Genomic DNA, 26,108 nt, shown 5'->3' with positions numbered 1-26,108 from the left:
TCTCTCTCTCGCCCGCTCACTCGCTCGCACACACATGCGAACACACACACACACATGCCAGTGCAAACACACACACACACACATGCGCGCGCACGCACGCACGCAGACACACACACACGCACACACACACACACACACACACACATCGGTTGTACTGTGAAAACTAGGTAAAGGATGGCGAATCAGGCCTTGTGCGGCCCAGGCCCCTGGAGACATTGTTCAATGCCTAGTCTGACGGGTTTAAGGGATTTGTCGCAAGCACGTTGCTGATATCACCAAGGACATGGTGCCTTTGATATATATATATATATATATATATATATATATATATATAATCATAGTCATGTAAAAACAAAGAAGAGCAGATTGCGCGCGCACACGTGTGTGTGTGTGAGAGAGAGAGAGAGAAGAGACTGATCGAGAGAGACTGATCGAGAGAGACAGACTGAGAGAGACAGAGCAGAAGACTAATTGAGTGACGTCTTATTAAGACGGCTTCATTAACTGATTTATTGATCGATCGATTGATTGATTTTATAGACTGATTGATTGATAATTTGAGAGAAGGAGAAATGAAATAAGGAACGCTTGGGGGAAAAAAGGGTATGCTTATGCATCAAATGATCCAGATAAAAAAAAAAAACAATTAAAAGAAGACAAAAAAATTTTGTGTTGCACAAGAAAGGAGGAGGTAGTGCCGGGAAAGAAAGAAAGAAAAAAAAGACAATGCATCTGCATGTGCACTGAATGCGTAATAACCCTTGCTGTTCAGAGAGCACACACACACACACACACACACACACACACACACACACACACACATTCGTCCGTAAGAATTTAGAAACGGGTGCATTAGCAATGACAATGAACGGTCAGGGTTTGGGGTTTTTGTGTGCGTGTGTGTGCGCTTTTTTTTGTTTTGTTTTTTGTTTGTTTGTTTGTTTGTTTTATTGTTGTTGTTTGTTTGTTTGTGTTTTTTAATGAAACGGTTAGATGGGGGAGTAGGTCTATACGTGCTTAATCTGATACGAACCCGACACTGATGGTGTAGACTGCTGCTCATGGATCCTGCTGATGAGCCCCCTCCCCGCGACCCCCCTTTCACCCCCTCCTCTCTCTCTCTCTCTCTCTGAGCCCCAACACCCACCCACAACTCATCACTAGATCTCTCCATCTGTTCTAGGTGTCAGCCTCTCACATGATTTATGGCACTGACCAATCGTGTGTGTTATCTACAACTGAACCTTTGTGTGGGTTGACCGACCAAGTGAGTGACATTTAACCAGATAGTGGTTGCTGTTGAAATGCCAAGTGGACCGTGAAGATGGTACCCAAAACCGTATTGGGCCCTTAATCAGTAGTACTCACACTGTTCTGAACTAACCGCTCGTTATATTTGTATTGTGCATTGTACACGGTATTGTATTGTTTTGTAAAAGTATCAAAAAAAACGTATAGGGCCTTTGATGGTACTAACACTGTACTGAACTGACCGCTCGTTATTTTATTGTGCATTGTACACGGTATTGTATTATTTTGCGGTAAACACACACACACACACACACACACACGCACACACACACACACACACACACACACACACACACACACACACACACACACACACACACACACACACTACGTACGCACGCACACACACACACACACACACACACACACACACACACACACACACACACACATGTATGCCCGAGGAGTGAGATCGCAGATCTTGACAAAATCGTGCCGAGGGCTATGACTTTTTTTTTTTCTTTTTTTTTTTCTTCCTTTTAATTCAAGACCACAGGTGGGTGATCTGGAAGCGGGAACTGATTTGAGGGTCGTGCCATCAGTAATATTGTGCACCTTGCGCGTGTAAGAGAACAAGTGGCGATAAGAAAAAAAAGAAGAAAAAAAACCCACAACCCCCCCCCAAAAAAAAACAGTTGCAACCGTACAAGAATTGAGAAAAAAGATCCACGCGGTTTCAGCTTCTCTGCAAAAAGGTGTCACCGGGCTTACATGCGTTGGTAATCCATATGGGCTATGTCACATCATGTTTTAAGTCACGAGGTCAACAGGGTTTTGTGCCGGGAGAAAAAAAATAGATGGGGGGTTGGTGAGGGTGGTGAGGCGGGGGTGGGGGTGTGGGGGAGTGAGCGTGGGACTCATGAAAGAAATCGATTTCGTAGATGCCTGATGTGATCGTGTGTGTGTGTGTGTGTGTGTGTGTGTGTGTGTGTTTTGGTTAAGTTTGTGAATGAGTGTTTGTTTTCAAAGCAAATCACTTATTCACGAGCGACTTATACATTGTTTTCGTTCACACACAGAACAAATCCTTATGGAAGGCGCAATATATATATATATATATATATATATATATATATATATATGTATGTATATATATATATATACGAGTTTGCAAATCTATATGTTTCGGATGTATTGTGAGACACTTCTGATAAAGACCACACAGGAAACACAATGAGGTGGAATCCCCCTTACAACCGGCCTCACTGCACTACAATTTTCACCGGGCCCGCCAAAAATACGTGTGCATGCGTGCACGTCAGTGCACACTGACACACACACACACGTACTCACACACACACACACACACACACACACACACACACACACACGTACTCACGCGCGCACACACACACACACACACACACACACACACACACACACACACACACACAGAGGATACTTAAGTAATGGTTCCTCCCCCTCGGACTTAAAATTTATAAAGAATAAAATTTTCAGTCCGCGGTTCCTCCCCCATATATATATATATATATATATATATATATATATATAAGTGCGCCTTGTAAATACCATAATTATTATTATTATTATTACACACACACACACACACATATCTATATATATATATATAGATATATACATACACACACACATATATATATATATATATATATATATATATATATATATATAAACTAATCCGTCCGGGTCAATGTGGAAACTGGTGCTACATTAGAAATGACAATCAACGGTCAGTTAAAAAAACACACCAAAAAACACCAGTCTCTATGACATTAAGTTGATACTAATTATGTAACTATATACATATATATGAAGAAGAAGAAGAAGAAATAATAAAAACTCACCTAAAATAGCAAGCAAATGTCAACATAATGATAAAAAACTGAGAAAAGAGGGGGTTTGGGGGTGTCAAAAGGATTAGTATCATATCAGTAGTAGCCGTCGAATTGAGTTTAACGACACTGGCTGACGCCTTCAAAGTCAAATTGTTGGTCTTGTGAATCCGTGATCATATCATCTGGGTGGGTGGCTGCTGAGTGACGTCCCAACTGGAGTCGATTGAATGAAGTCACCGGCAGTGCAGCAGATACTGCAGGCTTGTTGAAAGTGCAGTGCATTTCAGCATTGACCCGGTGGAGGCTGCATGTTTGCCGATGGTGTATATCAGCTGTTAAGTACACCTAAATGTATCTGAGCGCGCGCCGCGCACACATACACACACATCTGCACGCACACACACACACACACACACACACACACACACACACACACACACACACATGTCTACACACACACACACACACACACACATAGCGCTGTGCGGCACACACACTCACACTCATACATACACTGATCAGTACACACACACACACACACTGACATACACACACACACACACACACACACACACACACACACACACACACACACACACACACACACACTCTGACCGTGCATGGCCGGTTGGCAGGTAGATGAAGTCATGGTGGTTGGTTGGTTGGATAGTTATATTACTGTCCAGAATGAGAGAGAGAGAGAGGCGGGGGGTTGGGGGTGGGGTCAGTGGTTTTAATGCAGCATTGTCGGACGGGAGATTTATGACCTGCTGCCGCAAGGTATTCGCCCCTAAGGTCATCCTGTTGACAGTTAGGGTCAAGGCGTATAAATGATTTTCTTCACTGTTTACGACAGAGCCATATACGTGTCATGTATATGCGAGATGTGATCGTCACTGAGTGTGTGTATTGGTGTGTGTGTGTGTGTGTGTGGTGTGTCGGTGTGGCACACACACACACACACACACACACACACACACACCGTGGCACACACACACCCAGCCGGCACACACACACTGACTCTGTTGCCACAAAATTATTTCCAAACAGAACTGGCAAAATACATATATGAATGCTTTAAAGTTCACAGTCCATAACTATGTCTTATGGAATATCCTCATGTGCTCACAACTTATTGCTTTCACTTTTTGTTTGCTTGTTGTGTTTAGTCTATAGAGTCCATAATTCCTGTGATGGTTTTACGACAATTAAATGAGTTCTGAGTTCTGAGTTCACACACACCGGCAACGGTTGTATTGTGATTCAGTTTACAGATGTAAGAATAATGTCACAACCACCAGAAAATCTCTCTGTTGGTTAACTTGCGCGACGAAAAAAAAAAGTACGACTATCCAAAGCTTAAGATTGTTTCACTGACTTAATTAATTCCGCCCACATTGTTTTGCTGAACTATCGTTAAACCGATCGACGTCAGTACTCTCAGTCACCAATATCCACATTCTATTCTTAGTCGTCAGTTAGGGGATCGAAACTAGAGTTGTATTTCAAGTCATGAAAGGGAATTATATTTTATTCTGTTTTTAAATCATGGCGAAAGGGGTTTGACAAAATGAACATAGGATAGGGGGAAACCGAAAAACAAAAACATCCCAGTTTCAATCATTCGAAAAAGAGAGAAAACCTGGAAAGAAACATGCATGCATTGTATTCCGGAAAGAAAGACAACCGGGACCGTGGTGAACAAAGGTGGAATGCGTTGTCATATACTTTTTTTCCGAACAATTATTGTCTTTTACACACACACACACACACACACACACACACACACACACACACACACACACACACACACACACACACACACACCAAGCACCTGTGAGGGGGGAAGGGCTTTCGCCGACCATTGCTGCTCTCATCACGAGCTCCACCAATGAAAGCCTCTGAACCCCGCGAACTCGTGACGTCACAAGAACAGAGAACCAAGATGGCTCTCAATGTTTGGGAAAGTAGTCGCGCGTCTGCCAAGAAACGGATGTTTTAATTGCTGGAATGCGCAGTAAAATTGCCACGAGGAACTTGGCTTTGTGTGTTACAACGAACTATACACGACGAGGAGTTATACGGGTACAAGACAGCCAAGTGATCGTGCACAGCCGGAGTTAAAGCGTGCACACACTGATTCAGATTTTGCCTCCTTCCTCTGCGGGTGTACAGTGTGGGGCTGAGAGTTGCCCCGAGGATTCTTCCATTCAAGACCTGTGCAGAGGGCTTCTCTTGCTCACTCACCCAGTTGTCTGTGCTTTGTTAGTAGGGGGGAAGGGGGAGGAAATCAGAGATTGGATTTTCATCTTCAGAACCATACGAAGCAGGGATCAAATGTGTTGGAACTAGAAGAGAATGGAAGTAGGGACGGACGAAAACGAGCGTGAACCGATCGAGGATTTTGAAACTGACAAGACTATTGTCAACGGGATCAAAGAGAAAGGGCCGCTGTGGTCGTTTTGACGTTTACCTCATGGTGGAGTGCCTTCATCTAGTTTCTCAGTTCAGTCAGAGGGGATAGCAAGAGATAAGGGTGCGAGCATGAAGTCGGTGGGGCATACAATGCTATGTCAGTGAGAAGAGAAACTCATCACTGACCTAGACACCCCACCAGTTCTTTGCAGAGCCTGCTCCTCATTAGTGCTACTAATTGCTTTGATTGGTAGACCCGTCAAAGAAAAGCAGGAGGAGAGGAGATTGGAAGCTTCTTGCAGATTAGAATGATTCCGTGCAACAGTTGTTGGACGTGGAGTGGTGCAAAAGGAAGAAAGGATAGTATGAAACTGAGTCTGATTGAAGAAGTGACTAGTTGTGATAAGTAATGTGAATTTCAAGCCAACAGGTGCATCATGAAGAGTCGGAGAATCCACGTTCTACCACAAGGGAAGTACTGGTGGCTGCTGTTTCTGGTACTCATGATGATTCTGGTTGTTGTGGTGGATTCCTGTGTTCCAAGTTGCCAGTGTACCATGGTTGGCACCAAGAAAAAGCAGAAAGGCAGGAGGGTGGAGTGCTCCAAACATCCTGCCCCCTTCACCTCTCTGGCTCACATTAATTTTCCGCCTGATACTGTTCAGTTGTGAGTACCACAAAGTTAAACTTTAAATCGAGTTAGAATTTGACTTATAACCTGAGTGACTGCTAGCAAATAATTGATAATGAAATGGATAATCAAGGTAGTATTAAACTGATTTTTCAGAAAAAAAAACAGTTTGAAAAAAAAGTGAGTGCGTGCGTGCGTGCGCGCGCGCGCGCGTGTGTGTGTGTGTGTGTGTGATGCACAGGTAGGCTCTGTTACCATTAAAATGTATTCTCATGCACTTGATACATTGATGCAGGCATGCATCATTTCTTATCATTGTATGAGTGCACATGTAGTGACGTACTCACTTTATACATCATTTGGTATACTATGTACACAAGTTTACATGTATGCTGTATACTTACATCACAGTATATTTGAACACAGTCTTCACATTTTAAATTGACAGTGACTCCACATGTAGTATAGTGATATACTGACCATATGATGCATCATGATCATTGCATGTTTTGGAAACCATTGTGTTTATAAATCATGTACTCAGCCTCAAGTGAAATGAATTGATGGTGTGTACTGAAGGTGAACTGAAAACACTTCCACAGTATATTGAACATAATAAAATCTTAACTGTACAAAGCATGAAATTGAAACAAAACGAAAGCTAAGAAAACATTTGAACTTAATTATGAATAAATAATAATTAATATATTCAAAATGATACTGTGTACCTGAGAGGAAACGAAAGTAGAATTCTTGTATTGATTTTGTAACAGATCTTGGAAGTTAAAGTTTAAACATGTCCATGAGTGATAGAATTGTCTTGAAACTGAATTCTGATACATTCAATGGTGTATTCATGCACACATTCCCACCCTTTCACACACTGACATAGTGACACATGTAGTGGTAGCAGTGATGTACTATGTATTAGATTCTTTCTGTTTCTTTGTTTGTCTGTGTGCATGTGTGTTTGTGTGTCAGTCTTCTCTTGCTTTAGAGCCTTCTTTTACTAGTGTTTGTTGTAGTAAGAAAGAAATCCAACCCTATTTTTGCTGCTATTGTTTTTCATCAGAAGTTTGTTGCTTTTGTGATATGAATTAACATAATATGAGATGTCTTCAGTAGTCTGATTGAATTTCTAGCTGATTATTTTATTTTGTTCTAGATATTTTACTTAAATTTACACTATAGCTGATTTCATTTCACACACAGACACACACACACACACACACACACATGCGCACGCTCATTATGATAATGTACAGTTTTTGTACATGTATACATGTACATGTACATACCTACAGATCTAGCTCAGAAGGAAAGGCAGAGTGCTTAGATCATTCTGAAAGGAATTTCAGCATTCAGTCAGAGGGAATGCCAGAGTGAGCACACTGATTCTGAGAGAGGTTGGGGATGTGTGTGTGTGTGTGTGTGTGTGTGTGTGTGTAAGCTTTCATTTATATTTGAAGAACTCATTTGATATTGGTAAGAGTGTGTGTGTGTGTGTGTGTGCGTAGACTTTCATTTATTTTTGAAGAACTCATTTGATATTAGTAAGAGTGTGTCTCTGTGTGTGTGTGTGTGTGTGTAAAAGAAGGTTCATAATCTTACAGAACAAGTTTATCATTGCTCAGTGGATTTTTGTGTGTCCACTGGTGTGCACTAGGATTACTTTTCCCCCATTGCACAGAAAGTTATATTTCTCTACATATATATCTCTACATATATACACACACATGCAAGTTCACACAAGGTTGGGTGTTTTTTGTTTTTTTTTGTGGTTGTTGTTGTTGTTTTTTAAGGAAAAAAGAAGAAGAAAAGAAAAACAAAGTAATGAAAAAACAACTACAAACCAGTAACATAACAACCAAACAACACAAGTTTACACTGAAGTGCACTTTTTAAAAATCAAAACAATGGAAAGAAAATAGCAGCATCATGTGTATTGACAAAAAGAAAAAGAAAAAAAAAGGTAAATGTAAGTTTCAAGTCCATTTTATTTTTAGATGAAATTGTGAAACCTGTCAGACAAGGAATTTATTTTAATAAATACAAGCAAACTCTAGTATCTAGACCAGTAAAACATTTTTGTTGCATGTTAAATTTGTTGCTGCTGACATTTTAAATGATTGTACCCTTTTTTTTTCCCTTTGTTTCAACATATATTTTCAATATATAAATCTCTGTAAGTGATGGTCCATAATATGTGGTATGCCTCAGTAAGACTACAAAGACAAGAGTCTGACATTCATGAATCCTTGGCACTGAAGATCAAAATTTTAGTTCATTAATGAATGCATTTGTCCCAACATAGTAACAGTTGGATGAATAGGGGTTATTTCTAAACAGGGTTAACTCACTCAGTACGGCCAGTCCTCTCTTCTCCTCTACATAGACCCCTCGGATGTCTAGTGGGTGTCTGAATGACCCAACCTTTAGCTTCCATCGTCAGAATCGTGGTATTCTTTGTCAACATTCACCTCTTCAGTATAAGAGCCTTCCGCTTGCAATATTTTGATGATGGTAATTGGGGTGAAACGCTGTTAACGTCATCTCTTTCGCCGTATGGAGAGAGTTAAATCTAATTTCTTAACAGTATGTGATCTCATAAGTTCTTGTCATGCATTGATGGTGTTGGACAGAATTTCAGGAGTCATGGTTCAGGTTTGTAAATTAAGTCAAATTCAATCATTTTGATGGATTTTTTTGTTTTTTTGGGTTTTTTTGTTTTGTTTTGTTTTGTTTTTGTTTGTTGTTGTTGTTTTGTAAGATGTGCATCATGTTTTCCAGACTGGAATTTGATTTCAGAGAATTTTCACCAGAATTGTTGAACGTATAATTTTTAAAAATTCATTTACTAAAAGTAACTTAAAAAGTACTCTAAATTTTTTTTGTAATATTGATTAACGATATTCATGAATTTTAAGATTCAACTATTTAGTATACCAGTGATTCCTGTAGTCTGCATAAAAATCAGTATAGTACACTATGATTATTGAACAGTATTGATTATTTATTTTATTAGAAATTTTAAAAAAAAGAAAAAAAAAAAAAAAAGAAAAGAAAAAAGAACTCAAGAAGAAGAACGGGAAAAATCTTGATTTTGTGTTTTAAACCATGCTCAGAGAGAGATATTAATATTAAAATATATTAAAAATATATAATGATCATATAATATATATATATATATATATATATATGTGTGTGTGTGTGACACTGTGTGTATATATATACACTATTCAGTCCCAACTCCAAGCTAACGTTTTCTAAAGGATTAATATTATCATCAAGAAATGGACTGGACCCACTTGATGATGAAAATAGACAAATCATGGGTGGCTTTGTGGGGAAGGGTGCCAGAGGGGGGAGGAAGGCAAGTAAGTCAGGCATGCTGACACTGGAGGGATTGTTTGTGAAGGCTTTTCACAAGGATTACCCAGGTGCAGGGGGAGGGGAGCTGGTGAGATTTGGGCCGGGTGGTGCTCAATCATGTGGCAAAGGCAAGGCCTGGATTACTGAGTGACTGTGCCACATACTTGAGTTACTACCCTACCTCACTGACTGTGGTGTTTGTTCCAGCCTGTGGGGGTAGGGTGGGTAAGGGGTGGGTGGAGTTACGACCTTACCTGTCTGCCTGCCTTGTTTGTTCCAGCATGTGTGGGGGAGGGTCCAAACCTAATGAGGGATGAGGGGTAGGAAGGAAGTGCCCTGTGTTCTTGGTTGTTTTCAGGGATGTATTTATAGACTGGGTACATGTTAAGCTTAACATTAAAGATACTGCGTAGATTTGTTACTGATGACAGGAAGGATCAGAATTTATTCTTTTCTTCTTCTTCTTTTTTTCTTTCTTTTCTTTGTACCAGTTATTCTAGGGTGGGGAATCTAGACATTACACTGATTACGGGATCAGTATTAAACAGAGTTGATATATGTTGCTTGTGAAAAACGTTTCTGCGATAAAAGTAGCACTAACTATAGTTAACGCTAGTTAGTATTGCAGAATACTTAATAGAGGTAATGTTACAAGTGATAAGCAAAAGAAGCAGTCACTGAGTCAGGAGTACTGTTTTTGTCCTTTGGAAGACACAGGTCAGTTGTTGTTGTGTTGTTTTTTTGTTTTGTTTTTATTTTACTAAAGACAATATTTTAACAAATCCTAATTTGGAATGAACAGATCAACTACATCTAGCACACTGTTCTGAAGGCAGAAACAGTTCATATAGTACTTTTATGTTCACTTGTAATAATCATACAAATGTACAATTTTGGTGTTGAGGAAGAGTAGGCCTGTGCATTTTTTAATTAATGTATTTTGAACAAACACACCAATGGCAGCAGGCCTGTTAATTTAAATCAGTAGTCAAGTAGGTAAGACCAGTAGAGCTCCAGAACTGAGAGGGAGGATCAAAGTGGAACAAGACTTTGTGGAGAGTGGAACACTTCATGACCTACTTGTATCACAGGACAGGAGTGAGAGGAGGAGCAGATGATGTTTTTATTTTGTTGAACATTGCTTGTGTTTGCTTGAAAATCTGAATTAAGTTGAAGCAAACTGGAGTGTTGTTTTAAAGTTCATTACCAATAACAGTTTGTCAGTTCGCTGAGTCAGAACTCTGCAGTGTAAGAAGAGTAGTAAAGTACCTTGGTGGTACTGGTAGGAGAAGCAGGAAAAAAAAAACCACCCAAAGATGCGAGACAAACTGATGAACTAATCATCCAGCGACCAGGCCACCGGTGAAACGGAATAAATATTTAATCACAGTTTCATGAGCTTGAGATTTAAGCATCAGAACAACACAAAAATACTGGTGAAACACCAAACTGATAATGTGGACTAAGGTTGACCAGTTCATTTTCAGTTAGTTCAAATTTAGTGAACACAGCCAGTTTAAAGTCTTATTTAAGTCATTTTCCTCTGTAAAAAAAAACCAAAAAAAACAACTTGGTGGTAGTCTAAACTAAAAAACACAATGAAAGGTGAAATCTTTAGCATCAGGTGTGGAGAGTATTCTGAAACAAGATGTCTTGTTCAGTTGTTGGAGGTTTACTATTACTCAAGAGTTGGAGCAAATGAATTCAGGGAGGGGGAAAAACACACGCCCCCCAGAAAAAAACCCCCAACGTATTGCTGTCAGTATCACTGGCATCAGTAGTGACTGAAGGGCTGGAGCATGGTGCCCTGCTGGTTGTGTTTCTTGGAACCAACAGGCCAGGAAAAAAAAAAGACAACAACATCAGCAACAATAACAGAGAACCCTAGATCCTAAATCCCTGCGAAAAAGTAAAGCCCAACAGTAAAAACAACTAAAGCTGTGTATCAGATGTGAGGGGGGGAAGGCAGGCTGAAGACACGCTGAACATTCCACACAGGTGCTGCAAGTGCAAGGCGAAAGCCAGTAGGCAGGGAGGAGCAAGAAAGGGTTAGAAGGAAGAGAGAACAAGGTGCCCTGATAGCAGCCAGCATTTATGTCTTCGCTCATAAGAACTAAACGAATGTATTGACAAATAAATAATTCTATTCATCAAAGCTAAAAAGACTAAAAACAAAACAAATGCAAAACCAGTGTTCGAGGGGTTCGTGCAAAATGTTTTTCTGGTGGTAATTTTTAATGGAAAATTGGAATACAGTGCTTGTGTGTGTGTGTGTCTGTGTGTGTGTCTGTGTGTGTTGTTGTTGTTGTTGTGTGTGCGTACATTAGTGTGTGTGTGTGTTGTTGTTGTTGTTGTTGTGTGTGCGTACATTAGTGTGCGTGTGTAGTGTGTGTGTGTGTGTGTGTGCGTGCGTGCGTGCGTAATGTTTCGGGGTGTTTTTGTTTGTTTTGTTTTGTTGTTGCTTGTTAGGTGTAAGACAAAACCCAGCCTTGAGGGTGAGAAGGGCAGAGGAAGAGCAGAGTGCCTCCTATTGCTGGTGCCTCTATTTCAGTGCTTGGGGGAAACAGATGCTGTAACTCACACCAGTGTATCTGATGAAGCAGCAGGGCAAGATGCCCTCAAGTTCATAAAAAAAAAGCTGTAAAATAAGTTGTAATTATGGGAAGGCTGCATCAAGCAGGATGAATTCATCAGCCAGGCAGGCGTGACTGTGTGAGAGAAAGAGTTCTTGCCTGTGCTATGATCTGCATATTATGTAAAACTCGATTAAGTTGTTTATTTTTCATTGGAAAAATATTTATCATTTGGAAAAAAAAGAAAAGTTTTCTCCAGATTCTTTCAGTTTCTACTTTATTTTGAAGTAAGTTGAACTGACATGTTTTTGAGTATGTTGGCAGATTCTGGTCGACTAATGATTCTGTGTTACATGTGTGCATTGTTTACTGTGCATTTCATTTGACAGTGTTGAATCAGTGCATACCTGTAGAATATTGATAACGAAATTGGTCCAGAGAAAACATTGGCATTGTGTTTGGAATGCTTATTTTCATCTTTTTTCCCCCTTCTCCCATTCAATCTGTCCACCCAAACATTGTTTTAAAAGCGTGATTCATGATGTGGATGACATAGTTATAGTACAATAATGTAATGACCAAGACCCCTCCGTCTCTTCCCCCTCGCCCCCCCCCCCCCTGTCCTCCCACTCCCCCCCAAAATCCAACAAAACAACAAACAACCCCTCACCCCCCAAAAAAAACAAACAAAAAAAGAGATTATTATGTATTTGCTATAGTATAGTCCTATGATCATGTCATCATGATTATATATATATATATATATATATATATATATATATATATATATATATATATATATATATATAAATACAATATCTAATGATTGTGAAAAGTTGTAACTTACACTGTACATTAAAACTATTTAAAAATAGCTATATATATTTCATACTTTTTACAAACAATTTATATTTTAGAAATGCAGTCAGCCCATGCATGCATCACAGACAGAGCACCTGTTACAAACAGAAAAAGTGCCAGGATCCATTCTTTGCTTCTTCTTGTTGTGGTTGGTTGGTTTTATCTTTTTGTTTGTTTCCAATGTTTTTGTTGCTTTAATTTTAACGGAGTTTTCATCTACTTGAATTAAAAATAAAATCACTCAGAAGTCAGATGTAGAAAAAAAAAAGTTCAGGACAGTTGATTTTTGTCCTTTCCCTTGATCTTTGATAGTAAATTTTCTGAGCATCTGACTCTAATTTCTTCTATTTTGTTCTAACAGCAACAACAATAATATTATCATTATTAATAATGATTGTGTGATATATTTTCACAAAATTTCATGTGGTAGTCTCAGCAGTAAGAATTGCTTAACTGTTGTTTAATTACTAAAGATGAAGTTAGGTGGACAAAGAGGATGCTATCCAGTCTCCATATAAAATATGCATGTCAACTGATATTACAGATATTGGAAATGTATTATAATTTTTAATCATTTAGAAACATCAGAAAGTTAGAAACAAGCAACCAGTCTGCAAACCAGTCACTGAATTAGTCAACACTAGTATTATATTACACCGTGCTTGATCAAAAGGTGACCCACCAAAATGGATTATTATTAAATGTCCCACACAACCCCTCATCCTTGCAGACACATACTCAGTAGTTTGCAGCTTACCTTAGCCCATGGCTACATTTAGATTTAAAGTGATGTACAACAGAACAGTTTCTCAGCAACTTTTTGCACACAGTGTAAAGAAAATCTGACAAGGAGCCAGTATGGCAGTTATTGTTTCTGTGCTACCTAGCATTTTGACTTTTTATGCTGGTTCAGTCACTGGTTGGTAATATTTTAAAAACTATTCAAATAATATTTTAAACTATAGTTCTTCCTCCCTCTCCTCATACACGGTCTTTGTGTGTGTGCATGCATCAATGTATGTGTGGGGTGTGTTGGGTGAGGTGGGAGAGGTGTGTGAATTCTGAATGTCACCGTGATAATAATATCAACTAATCAAGTGTACTGTTTTAAAAGTAATTTTTACTGTTTTAGCGAGTTTGTATGTAACTGAATGGTTTTTATTGCATCTGTGTACCTTATTCAAACCATGTGCATTGTTAAGAGTGCTTAGAGCCGCAGGGTTGGTGCTATGATTATTATGCAAAATGTTATTATCATTATTATTATTATCACTGTTATTGTTATCATCATCATCATTGAAATGGTGTACTTGTTGTTGCAGGGATCTCACCCAGAATCAGTTGACAGTGTTGAAAGACGGGTCCTTCATTCAGCTGTCCATGCTGCGCAAACTGTAAGTTGATGGCATCAGCATTGATTGATCTTCCTCGCTCTATCTGCCTGTCTTCTGTGGTTTTCTGTTTCGTGTTTGTTTTGCAGCTCACTCAGCTGACAAAAACCCTGCAGGGCATGCTCTGTTCAAGCAAGCTGTTTTTTTTTATGTTAATGATATCACGCCATAATAAATGAATTAATAATATTATGATATTATGATTATTACTAAGTTGGTTGTAAACTGGTATAAATTTTAGGCCAGAGACAGTTTGTGCAGAGCTCTGCATTAAACGTAAAGTAAAGGTATGTTCAGTTGAGTCTAACTGGAGTACAGTGAATTATTGCAAAAAGTACAAAAGACTTCAAATTGTAGCAGTTGCACCATTTCATATTCAGTCTGGACAGTGAATAAGTGAGGTAGGAATTATGTCTTATTTTATAAACAGTACGCAATGCAAACTTATACCGCTTAGGTTCAATATGTCAGACAAACACACATAAATTGAAATCATCTTACTTCATGGTGTAGGAATTTGGAAAATTGGTAACAGAAAAAAAGTGAAAGTATGAACACCCCACTTTGGTTATCAGGAAGATCTGAGTTTTAACAATGTCTAAAATTCACACATAGTTCTGTTGAGGCCAAGCATGCAATGCATTACACTGTTTACAGTCATACTCAAAGAAAGAAAAAAAATTGGTCGATCCAGTATCTGCGTTTCTGCCCAAGGACAGAAAACTGATCGATCCACGTTTTTCCTCACCCAAGTGAAGTTTATGATCAATATGTGGATGAAAAGAATTTATGATCAATAATTTTGTAATTTAACAAGGGGGATGGGGAGTAATGTTTGGTTTTAAAATGCAGCGTTTTTATACTCTTCTTCCTTTGCATTGCACAGTTCACACACCATCAGGAACATGTAATATTTTTCAGTTTTACCACAGGTGTTTAAGTTTGTCACCTTACATCATTCAGCAAAGATTGTAGAGTTTAATGCTTAAGAAATCTGACAAATTAGAATAGTACAAAGACAGATTTGTTGTTAAACTTAACCTGATTTTGTTTCCTTAACAGAATTTGTACTCCCCAGAACCCCAGATATTTTGTTGTTATCAGTTGCAGTAGACTGCGCGCGCATGCGTGCACAATCACTCACACACACACGCACATGCACACACACACACAATTTTGTTGTCACTTGTATTGAATAATTGCATAATGGTATACTAAGTAAGGGGAAACAATTGTATCTATTTTAGTATTTACCTGTCTGCTTACAATTTGGGAGAATGAGTACTGTGAAATATACTGAGATCAGATAATGATAATAAATCATATTTATCATAAAGTTATAGAAATACTCTGAACAACTCAACACCTTACAGAAAGAGACTAATCCTCTTCCTCCAGATCCTCTGAAAGTTAGAAAAATGTATATTTCTTGCTTGTCAGGAAACTAGGAAAATATTGCTGTTTTGGCTGTCAGACTGTCTTTGTGTCTGCCTGTATGCCTGCTGTTTTGTCTTTTTATATACATATAATATATATACATATATATATATATATTTTTTTTTTAAGCCGAAAAAAACAAACAAACAAAAGCAGCAAAGTGCTGTTTATGAGTGTGCGAGTCTGTCCATCTGTTTCTCCATAGGCAAAAGGTTGGTGTCGGAATAGATCTGTTTCTCTGTGTTCTTTTCACAAGGAGTCAGGAAAATGGAATGTGTGTACCCGACAGAAGCGCCAGAAGCGCCTTCCTTTCCCTGCCGAACTGTCCCCCAGGGGAGGGGAGGCGATGGCAAGCGAAACTTGTGATGGGCATGACAGAAAATTTAATGGCCCCCCGCTATCGATCTGGGCTGACAGCAAGGGCTGCTATTGATTGGCTGAGACACACAGAGCCAGAGGAGAGTAGAGTAGCCTCCCTTTTCCAGAATGTAGAATGATACAGTGTCAGCAGGTCCGCTGGGGTCTATGAAAATCCAATTGCGAAAGAGCAGGCGATCAATTATGGAGTGAAGCAGGGGTGTCAAGACTTTAGCAGTCAACTTGTGTGTTTGAATTTAGGTTCTTACAAACTGTGATTGCATGGGGCTTTACAAAGTCCTGGTTTGTGCATGAATGGGTATTTCCTTCTTTAAAAAACAAACAACAACAACATAAACTATAGGGGAGATGTTCAGTTAAGTGCACAGATTTCAGTTTGGGTACAGGTATAAGTTGATTACCAAGATGAAGAAATTTCTGCTTCTGTGAACTGTCAGTTGACAGACTCATTGCATTCAGATTAAAAACATGGTAATGGAGACAGATTTTTCCCATCCCAGACTTGCAAGTGCCTGAACCCCCTTCATGTGTGTGTGTGTGAGTGTGTGTGTGTGTTTGTGTGTGTGTGCAGAAGATAAGATACGCTCATTAAAAATCCTGTAATACATGTCAGCATTTGGTGGGTTGTGGAAACCAGAATATACCCAGTATGCACAGCCCAGAAAATAAAATGTGACTGACTACATGGTGGGGTAAAAAAACAGCCATACACTATAGTCTACAGGTAAAACTAAAGGCCCACTCATTCATATACATGTACACGAGTTATCATGGGAGTTGCAGCCCACAAACACTCAAGAAGAAGAAGAAGAAACACCTTCTGTATATATATTTTTTCGTACATAAGGGACTGAGGGGAGTTACAGTGTTCAGTTGCAGCAAAATAAAACGACTGTATTTTCATCCTTCGGGGACTCATCAGGCCCTGCTTGCCATCCAGTAGTGAATGTCTCCAGCACTCGAAAGAAGCCACTTAAATTTTTTTTAAAAAGCTCAAGAACTGCCTCACATGTATTTAGATAAAACTTAAAAGAAAGAGAAATCCTGCTTGAAATAATAAAAATCTGCACACACACACACAAGAGCTCACCAAGTGGAGAGGAGATAGAGCTCTGGAAGAAGAAAAAAAAGGGGGCCCAAAAAAAGAAGAAAAAAAAAGGGGGGGCCCCAAAAAAAAGTTCAAAGAGAGATGTTTATACTATAGGAAAAGAACCTGTGGTTTAAAAAAAAAATCCAAACTGAATGGACACTTCAGATTAAAACAAAACAAAACAAAACAAAACAACAACAACAACAAAAAAACCCAAAAAAACCCAAACTCTTCTCAGTTTCGTCCCAGAGGATGTCCATGTTTCCATTTAATCACAACATGTAGGATTCTGTTTCCTGTTCCTTACAAAAACAAGGAACTGGAAGTAGGGAAAAAAAACCCAAAAAACTACTCATAAATAAAATCCATCCTGCAGAGTCTGTTTTCCGTCATTCTCACTGACTGTCAGCCTTATCTCAGAGTCTTTTCAGCCTTCAGATATTTTAGAATGTTTGTTTCAGTTTTTCTGTTTTAGAATAATTTACATTTCAGTTCTCTTCCAGATCAGTACCATTTTCAGTTTTTTTTCAGAACACTTATTAACAGTACAAACTTTTCACTTTCTCTTCCTGATGCGGGCTGTTATGCACAACAAAGTATAAGTATGAAAAGTGAAAAGTCTTTGAGATGGGAGTTGATACCTAATGAAAATTACTTGAACTATCAAATTTGGTAAAGTAATATTTGTATGATTTCTTTTAGACTTGTGTCTGGACTTGGGCAGGGTGGGGAAATATTATTCCCCTTTATTCTTTTTCATGAACTGATATACCTTGCCAAGGTACGTTTTATGGACTCAGTTTCAGATTGTGTGGAAGGGTGGCATCGTCTTTTATATATATATATATATATTTTTTTTTTTTTATTATCTTGGAACTTATGGAAATTATATGTGTGTGTGTGTGTGTGTGTGTGTGTGTGTGTGTGTGTGTGTGTGATAAGTTTGCAAACATAAAGAATGTTGACAGCATTTGACTTCTCTTTCTCAGCCCCCCAAAGAACATGCATGCACATATACACAAACTTGTGCGAAGGCATGTGAGCATGTGCACACACACACACGCACGCACGCACGCACGCACGCACGCACACTTTTCATCCCCAGTGATGAACATCTATAGTCAAACACAAGTATCAAATTCACCAACACTCATCACTCATCATAAGTTTATCAATCTTAAGTTTTCCCATCTTGGTCCGATACAGTCAGTTTCTGGGCACAACATAAAACGCAGTTCTTTCACTCAGGTGAGAGAGCGAGGAGGAAAAGAATAAGAGGTGGGACGGGGGGGGTGGGGTGGGGTGGGGTGGGGGGATCGTGAACTAAAGACTTGTGGAGCAGGGAGAGAGGTGGGGTGGGTGGGAGGGAGGGACAGATGATGATGGGGAGGAGGAGGTTGGGACGAGGGAGGGTCTGGGTGGGTGGTGGGTGAGATGAAGACTTCAGGAGATGCGTGCAGCACAGCACAGCACGGCACAGCACACGTTACGGGTAGGGCGGCTCTGGATATGCTTGTAATGCCCCTTCCCCCCACCAATACCTACTCTGCAAAGCACAAGCAAAACGGCAAGTCAGCTAGCTCTCACAGAGCCCACAGACGGACAGAGAAACAGACAGACACTACTGAGACCGGCAGGCAGACAAGGCACTGGCAGTAGATTTTTCTTTTTCTTCCTTTTTTTTTCTTTTCCAGCGAGCAGCAGCTGCCTGGAAATAGAACTTCTAGAGGGGCTCGTGCACGCAGTATGTATCACTCACTACAGCAGCAGCGGTACTGGAACGTTTCTTCTGTTCCGCTGCTTTTTCGACCCGTTGGTGCACACACACACACACACACACACACACACACACACAGAGGAGAAGATAGAGAAGATGGAGAAGAGGGAGGGGTGGACGAAAATTCGAGGGTATCGCTACACGGTGGGGGGAGTTGTTTTTGAGGAGTGCTTTGATTTGACGATGTTCTGTTGTTGTTTTTGTGTGTGTTTTTCTTCTTCTTCTTCTTCTTCCCCACTCTCAGTACTGTTGGCTGGAATTTTGTACAATATCAGCAGATAAGAGGGGCTCTGGGTTTAAAATGATTGTGATGTTGTTTGAAGGCTTTTTGTTTTGAGTAACTGGGTAGGTGCATCTGAAATTACGCGTCACAGATGCGTTCACATTGTACAACACCCAGACACTGCAATACTGCGCGCGCGCACACACACACACACACACACACACACACACACACACCATAAAAAACCCCACACAAGGCAAAGATTGTCAGTATCAAATTTATGCATTTTAATTTTATCACTTTCATATCATATATGTTTGGTGACTCAGAAAGACACATGCATGTGCACATGCCCATGATACTAACATGCGTGTGAGCAAGCACACACACGCACACTTACCTACGCTCACATTCATGCAAACACACACACACACACACACACACACACACACACACACACACACACACAGTCCTCCCTCATGGTCCACCTACCTCCCCACCCTCAACCCCAAACCCCACCAAATATATACTTCCAGTTACAAGTATTCCTGCGACTGTGAAACACACACAAAATACACATGCACACGTGTTACGCAGAATACCACTCTCACTCCTCACTCCCAGTTGTGTACTGCAAGCTGAGAACCGCCACGGGCATGAAGCAATCAAGGAAATGGCAATAAAAAGCACACAGCGGCAGCAAGCAAAAGGCAACAGAGCAAGTCTTAGATTTTTGATTCTGTGCAAGGTTGCTTTGATGGCTAATTGTTTTACATTAGCAAAATGTTAGTAGTGGTGTGTGGGTCATATTGTAGCAAAAGAGGGGTAAGGCGAGGGAACTGATCGCTCCATTAGATTTTCACAACAGTCCGCTTCACACGATTTGATATTCAAGATACTCTTGAACTCGCCTTCGGAAGTCTGAATTTCTTACTCTCTGTTCTTGTCTCTTGTGGCTCTCGTCTTTCTGGCACAAGTGTAATGCTAGCCTCATGGTAGTTAATAATCATTTCCTGCTGATCAATCGGTGTAGAAATTGATAAGCTTTTACCAAGTCTGGAAATTCCATATGCTTGTATGCGTTTGTGATTTTCACTGTTTGTATTAGTCACTGTCATGACTGATGTGTGTGTGTGTGTGCGTGTGTCTGTGTGTGATAGAAAGATACAGACACACACATGCATGCATTTGGACACACATGCACACAAGTAAAAATATGCCTATGCGCGTTAATGAAAGCACAAAATGTTGGAAAAAACAACTAAAAACACACCCAGTCATGGTCACACACACAATACATACAAACACACATATATATACACACATTTATAAACTTACATGACACAAACACACACTCAAACACCACACACCACACACACACACCACACACCACACACACACACACACACACACACACACACACACACACCACACAAACACACTCACACACACACTCATGCACACACACAACACAAACAACACACACAGACACACACACACGCACACACACACACACACACACACACATGCACGTACGTGTGCACACATTCATTTTCACTCACGCACACTCGCACGCACGCGCATGCGCGCGCAAGCACAAGCACCCTCACATAGGGGTTCTTTTTTTTGTTGTTTAATGACTTGAGCCAGCAGTTGTTAGCCATGCGATCAGGTTTGCTCCAAACAAACTGAAGAGAAGGGGATGAGGAGGATTTACCTATCGCCCATAAACACCATCCCCACACACCCCTAACCCTCCTTCTTCCCCCTTACCCCTCCCACCCCTCTCAAATGAATAGAAGAAATAAAATAATAAAAAGCAAGACTAACTTCCAAAGCCGCCATCATTACCATACATGTGGTGGTATTAAGTGAAATAAGAGTGTAACTCCAAAGAGCAGGCCTGTATATATTTTAACTATAAGCTCTTTGATGGTTCTCGAGAGAATCGGTTGATTCTAGGGCCCACAGATTTTTTCTTTCATATTTTCTTCGACTTAAAAAAAAAAAAAAAAAAAAAATGGGGGGCTCACTCTTGCCTGTCTGCAAGCTAGGCAAACACAGCAGTCTAAAACTAGTAAAAAGAAGAAAAAGAGGACAAAAGATGGATGCGCAACAAACGGGAAGGAAAGTCGAGTCCCAGTTGATTGGCGGTCTGCTGTGAAGTGTTGGTGTGGGTAGTTGGTTTCGGGGCGTGGGCGGAAGGGGTGTGTGTGTGTGTGGAGTTGGGGGGTAGAGCGGGAATGCATCACCCATCACCTGTGGTGGCCTACTCTGGAGATGGATCAAGATGCTCGCTGTCTCTGTTTTTCTGTCTGTCTTTCTTTATTCATCTCCCTCCGACCCCCTCCCCCACCCCTCCCCCCCCTCTCTCCCATTCTTTACAAGGCCTTCTCTTGAGATACATGTATCAAGGTGCTCTGTCTGTCTCTTGTTTCTCTTTTTCTCTGTCTCTCTGACACTCTCTCTCTGACTGTCTGTCTGTCAGTCTGTCTTTCACTCTCTCGCGCTCTCACTCTTCTCCCCCGCCCCCCTCGCCTATCCCTCCTCCCCCCTCCCCCCGTCTCTCTCTCTCTCCCTCCCTCTCACTGCCTCTCTCTGCCTATCTGTCTTCAGGTCCCCTGATTAACAAACGGCTGGCTCAAAGGCAGTAACAGAACTTGAAGGAGGGAGGCAAAAAGCCTGTCCATATGTATTACAGGATTAGATCTTGGACAGGTTGGAGGGAGGCAAGGATGGAAGGTACAGAGTAGAGGGAGGGCGAGGTGGTTGCAAGGGTAATGTAGGGTTGTGGGTGGGGGCTGGGGGGGGGATGGGATAGGATGGTGGTTTCTGTGGGGTGGTATGCGGGGAATCGGTTAGGATGGATAGGGTTAAGGTCGATCTGCAGGGTGCTTCGATACATGTAGTGTGTCGGTCTCTGGCATCACCAGGTTTGTTGTTGACTTGTACACGTGTATAACACATAGCTGAGAATGGGTGTGTACGTGAGCTCTTGTGTACCCCTCCCCCACCCCCACCCCCTCTCTCTCTCTCGCTCTGTGAGCGTCAGTGGTTGTTAAGAGATCTAAGTCTAAGGTTTACAAATAGGGGAAAAAAAGTTAAGAATACACGTTATACTTTTACTGTTTTTAGGGAAAGGGGGGAAATATTGTCAGAGAGAGTAAAATGAAAAGAGATGTCAAGAGAGAGAGAGAGTAAAATTAAAGATATGAGAGAGTGTGTGTGAGAGAGAGAGAGAGGGAGAGAGAGAGTAGAATTAAAGGGATGTCAAGAGACTTAAGAGAGAAAGTAAAATAAAAGAGTAAAATCAAATGGATGTCAAGAGAGAGCAAAAAGAAAGTGTTGTCAAGAGATTTCAAGTAAAATAAGAAGAGAGAGAGAGAGAGAAATTAAAGAGATGTCAGAACTGGAAACACGCACACTTCCTTTTGCACGCACTTTTCTTCGGGACTTGCAGATAGATAGATAGATCTACAAAATCGCGCGTTTCTTCTTGTCTGCTGCACAGTTGCAAATCGGTCAAGCAATTCATCAGACTGTTGCTGGTCAGAGGCCCCTACCACCCCCATCCCTGTGCTCCCATTCTTCCGTCCCCACAACACACACACACACACACACACACGTTCGCGCACACGCACACACACTCGCACTTTGTTGTCACCATGACCCTGCTGGTCAGACCTCCCTCCACAACAACCCTCCCACACACACACACTTACACACCTTCCAAACACACACACACACACACACACACACACACACACAGAGAGAGAGAGAGAGAGAGACGATCCGCCACCATTCGGGGGGAAAAATGCTTCATTGAAGACTTCAGCGAGCCAGCGTGGCGGGCGAGTCGGGCCAGTCAGTTATACAGGCACAAAGTCGGGTGCGAGTCTCAAAGGAAGGAGCCTTGGAGCCCCCCCCCCCCTCACCCCAGTCCCCTCCCACCCCTTTGCATGTTGGCTCCCGCAGACCCTCCCCCCCCTCTCCTCTCCCCCGCACACCCCCCTTCCCACCCCCACCTCCCAACCACCCCAAGAGTCCTGTGGAAACTTGGGGGAGGGGAGGAGGGAGGGGGTGTAGGGGGGGGGCTGTAAAAGAAATAGCCGGCTGTCAGACCTTCAGACCCTAAGGTTCTTCTTCATCGTGAAAATTGCTGCACAGTTCAATAATTTCCAGGCTCTCTTCGGGTGGTGGTCGCCCCGCACCCTCCCCCCTCCCCCTCCCTCCACCCCCCCCCCCCCCCCCCCCCTTCCCCGTAGACTTGGAATGTGCTTTTTGGGATCTAATCAGAGGCAAGAGAGAGAGGATAATTAAACCATTGTTCGTTCTTTAGTTTAACGTCTTTTCACTGTAAGTGATATTAGACGAGGGAAGGAAAAAAAATCGAGTGGGAGGAGAGAGAGAGAGAGAGGGGGGGGGGAATTACTGTGTACGCATACGAGTAAGTGAAAGTGTGTGTGTGTGTGTGTGTGTTTCGCGATATGTTAAAGTCTCAAATCCCTGAACTGAGAGTCAGTGTTGACGATCTTCAGCAGTCCATTGCTAATGTATGACTTTTTCAACTCCTTGTTAAATAGTCCAGTTGGTTCGCTGTTATAGCTGTTAGTTTTTCATTAGAAATATATTATATTGTTATGTTTTTTTGTTTATTTTTTAAACAAAACTTAAATCAAACCATCGACGTCGGTGCGTTGTAGAGATGAGACGCCTTTTTTTTTCTTTTTTTTGTTGTTGTTGTTGTTGTTGCTTTTTTTCTTCTTTTTTTTTTCCAGAGGACCTTCGTCCATTTCCTAATTTTGTGATAAAAAAAAGTATTCTTGTATCATTATAATGTTTGTCATTGAAACATCGCTGTTTACGTGAAGTGGCTGTGCACGCAAATTTCAGCAGTCTGTCTGAATTTTGTAATTTTGTACTGGTGATTTTACAATATATATATATATATATATGTGTGTGTGTGTGTGTGTGTGTGTGTGGTGTGTGTGTGTGTGTGTGTGAATGAAAATTTGATCATTGATGAAAGCCGAGACCGCGGGCAGGATTCTCAGTGGTGATAATGAATGGAGTGTGGAGTTGTGTTTCTTTCACCCATTATTTTTTAGGAAAAAGAAGAAAAGAAAAAAAAAAGATGAAGATTGATACACAGTCTCTCTCTCTCTCTCTCTCTCTCTCTCTCTCTGTGTGTGTTGGTCAGACCAGCCCCTCCGCCTCCGCCCCCACCTCCCTCACACAACCTCACAGAGTCACACATATGCAAACAATACATGGAAAAGACCAGCGTTGGACATTGAAGAAGAGCGAGCAGCTATGTGGTGGTTGCTGACTCCTGTGGGAGCTAAGTCTTAAAAGAACGAACATCCAAGCGTTTTTTGTTTGTTTGTTTGCTTTTTTTGTTTGTTTGTTTGTTTTTCGTTCACTCCTGTTGAGCGCCACCCGCGCTCTTTTTTCCCCCCCCATCCCTCCCCCCCCCCCCCCCCCGCCCCCCTTTAGAAAGATAATGTGAAGGGCTGTCAAAGAAATGAAACGGTCGCCGTCAGACCTTTGGGTCCTTCGTCATCTTGAAAATTGCTCCCGTTCAATATTTTCCAGGCTCGCAGGGCGTTCTCTGCGGACTTGCGCTGCCAACAATCTCATCTTAGTTGGGGGGGAGGTGTGAGGGGGGGCGGGGGGGGGGGGATCCAACAAACAACCACCACAACAACAGTGGCCTTGGAGGAAGGGAGCAGGCTACAAGTGGGGCGTAAAAGGAGATAAGAGGAATTTCCCTGAACACCCCCCTCTCGTGTTGTGTTTTCGTTTTTATTATTTGTGTTTATCATCGTCCAAGTGAACACATTCCCATGCATGTTTAGACGACGTGCGGAAATTTCCAGCGCTTCCATCCGAAACCCTTGATACCTTGTTTCTTTACATTTCTGAAATTATTTTATTGATTTAAAGCTCAGCATGTCCACTTATTCAGTGACGGTAGATGAGAAAAGGTTATGATGAAGATACCTATGTATTTATAGATGTATGAGTATGAACGTGTGAAGATGTCCGTCCATTCGATTAAGATGAAGAGGGTAACATCCTGTTTGATAAATGGAGCGAGAGTGAGCCAGCGAGCTTGAGGTTCTCAGTCTTAAGTTAATGTCTTTTTCATAATCATTTTTCAAATAGATAAGTAAAATGTAAAAAAATTTTTTAAAAAAGATGCACACTCACCTTCGCAAGCTCCCACTCTCATCATAATTCTCTGACCCACTGGCTTTTTTTTCTCCCGCAAATCAGTGATATTTATTGCAGCTTTTTTCCTTTCTATGTTTATTCACAAAGTAAATACTTGTATTATGCTTTAAACGGACCGATGAATTTTTACGGTCATTGTCACTTGACGATAAGAATGCTTTTGTGATAACAGCGACTATGAAATAAATAAATGAACGAATAAAAAAGAAATGAAGGAATAGATGAATAAAAAGGAAGGTAGGAGGAGGGAGGTTCAGCTTATCTCCGCAGCACCCCCACATAGTCAGTTGATAAAATTCTTTCGTCTCGGATAGAGGAGATTGTGCTGGGGGTTTTTCTCACCCTCTTCCTCGCCTCTTGATTAGATTGCTGGCAGCATATAGGGCTGTCTATCTAGAGAGGCCGTGGTTCCCCTAAGGACCCTGGATAATACTGAACCGTAGCAATTTTCAAGCTGAAGAAGAACCCTAGAGCCTGAGGGTCTGTGGGAGGGATTGGGAGGTGGAGTCGGGGGTGGCGGCTATTTCTTTCACAGCCCCATCATCCTCAAGAGAAGAATCATCTTGCTAGGGGGCTAGGCAGGTAGGTGAGGTGA

The 26,108-nt window shown here is 41.1% G+C and overlaps 1 protein-coding gene across 1 annotated transcript in view; it reads left to right on the top strand.

Moving 5' to 3' along the window:
• The first annotated feature begins 5,106 nt into the window (after positions 1-5,106).
• Positions 5,107-26,108, top strand: part of LOC143279512 (adhesion G protein-coupled receptor A2-like) — an 83,038-nt gene continuing 62,036 nt past the window's right edge. The window contains exons 1-2 of the mRNA XM_076583565.1: positions 5,107-6,210; positions 14,303-14,374. Of these exons, the coding sequence (XP_076439680.1) occupies positions 5,981-6,210; positions 14,303-14,374 (302 nt within the window). The 5' untranslated portion in view covers positions 5,107-5,980. The remainder of the gene's footprint in view (positions 6,211-14,302; positions 14,375-26,108) is intronic.

This window comes from Babylonia areolata, chromosome 2 (genome assembly GCF_041734735.1).
Source record: "Babylonia areolata isolate BAREFJ2019XMU chromosome 2, ASM4173473v1, whole genome shotgun sequence".
In the NCBI taxonomy this organism is placed as follows: domain Eukaryota; kingdom Metazoa; phylum Mollusca; class Gastropoda; order Neogastropoda; family Buccinidae; genus Babylonia; species Babylonia areolata.
The sequence above is the reverse complement of the archived record's forward strand: the minus strand, read 5'-3'. Positions and strand labels throughout refer to the sequence as shown.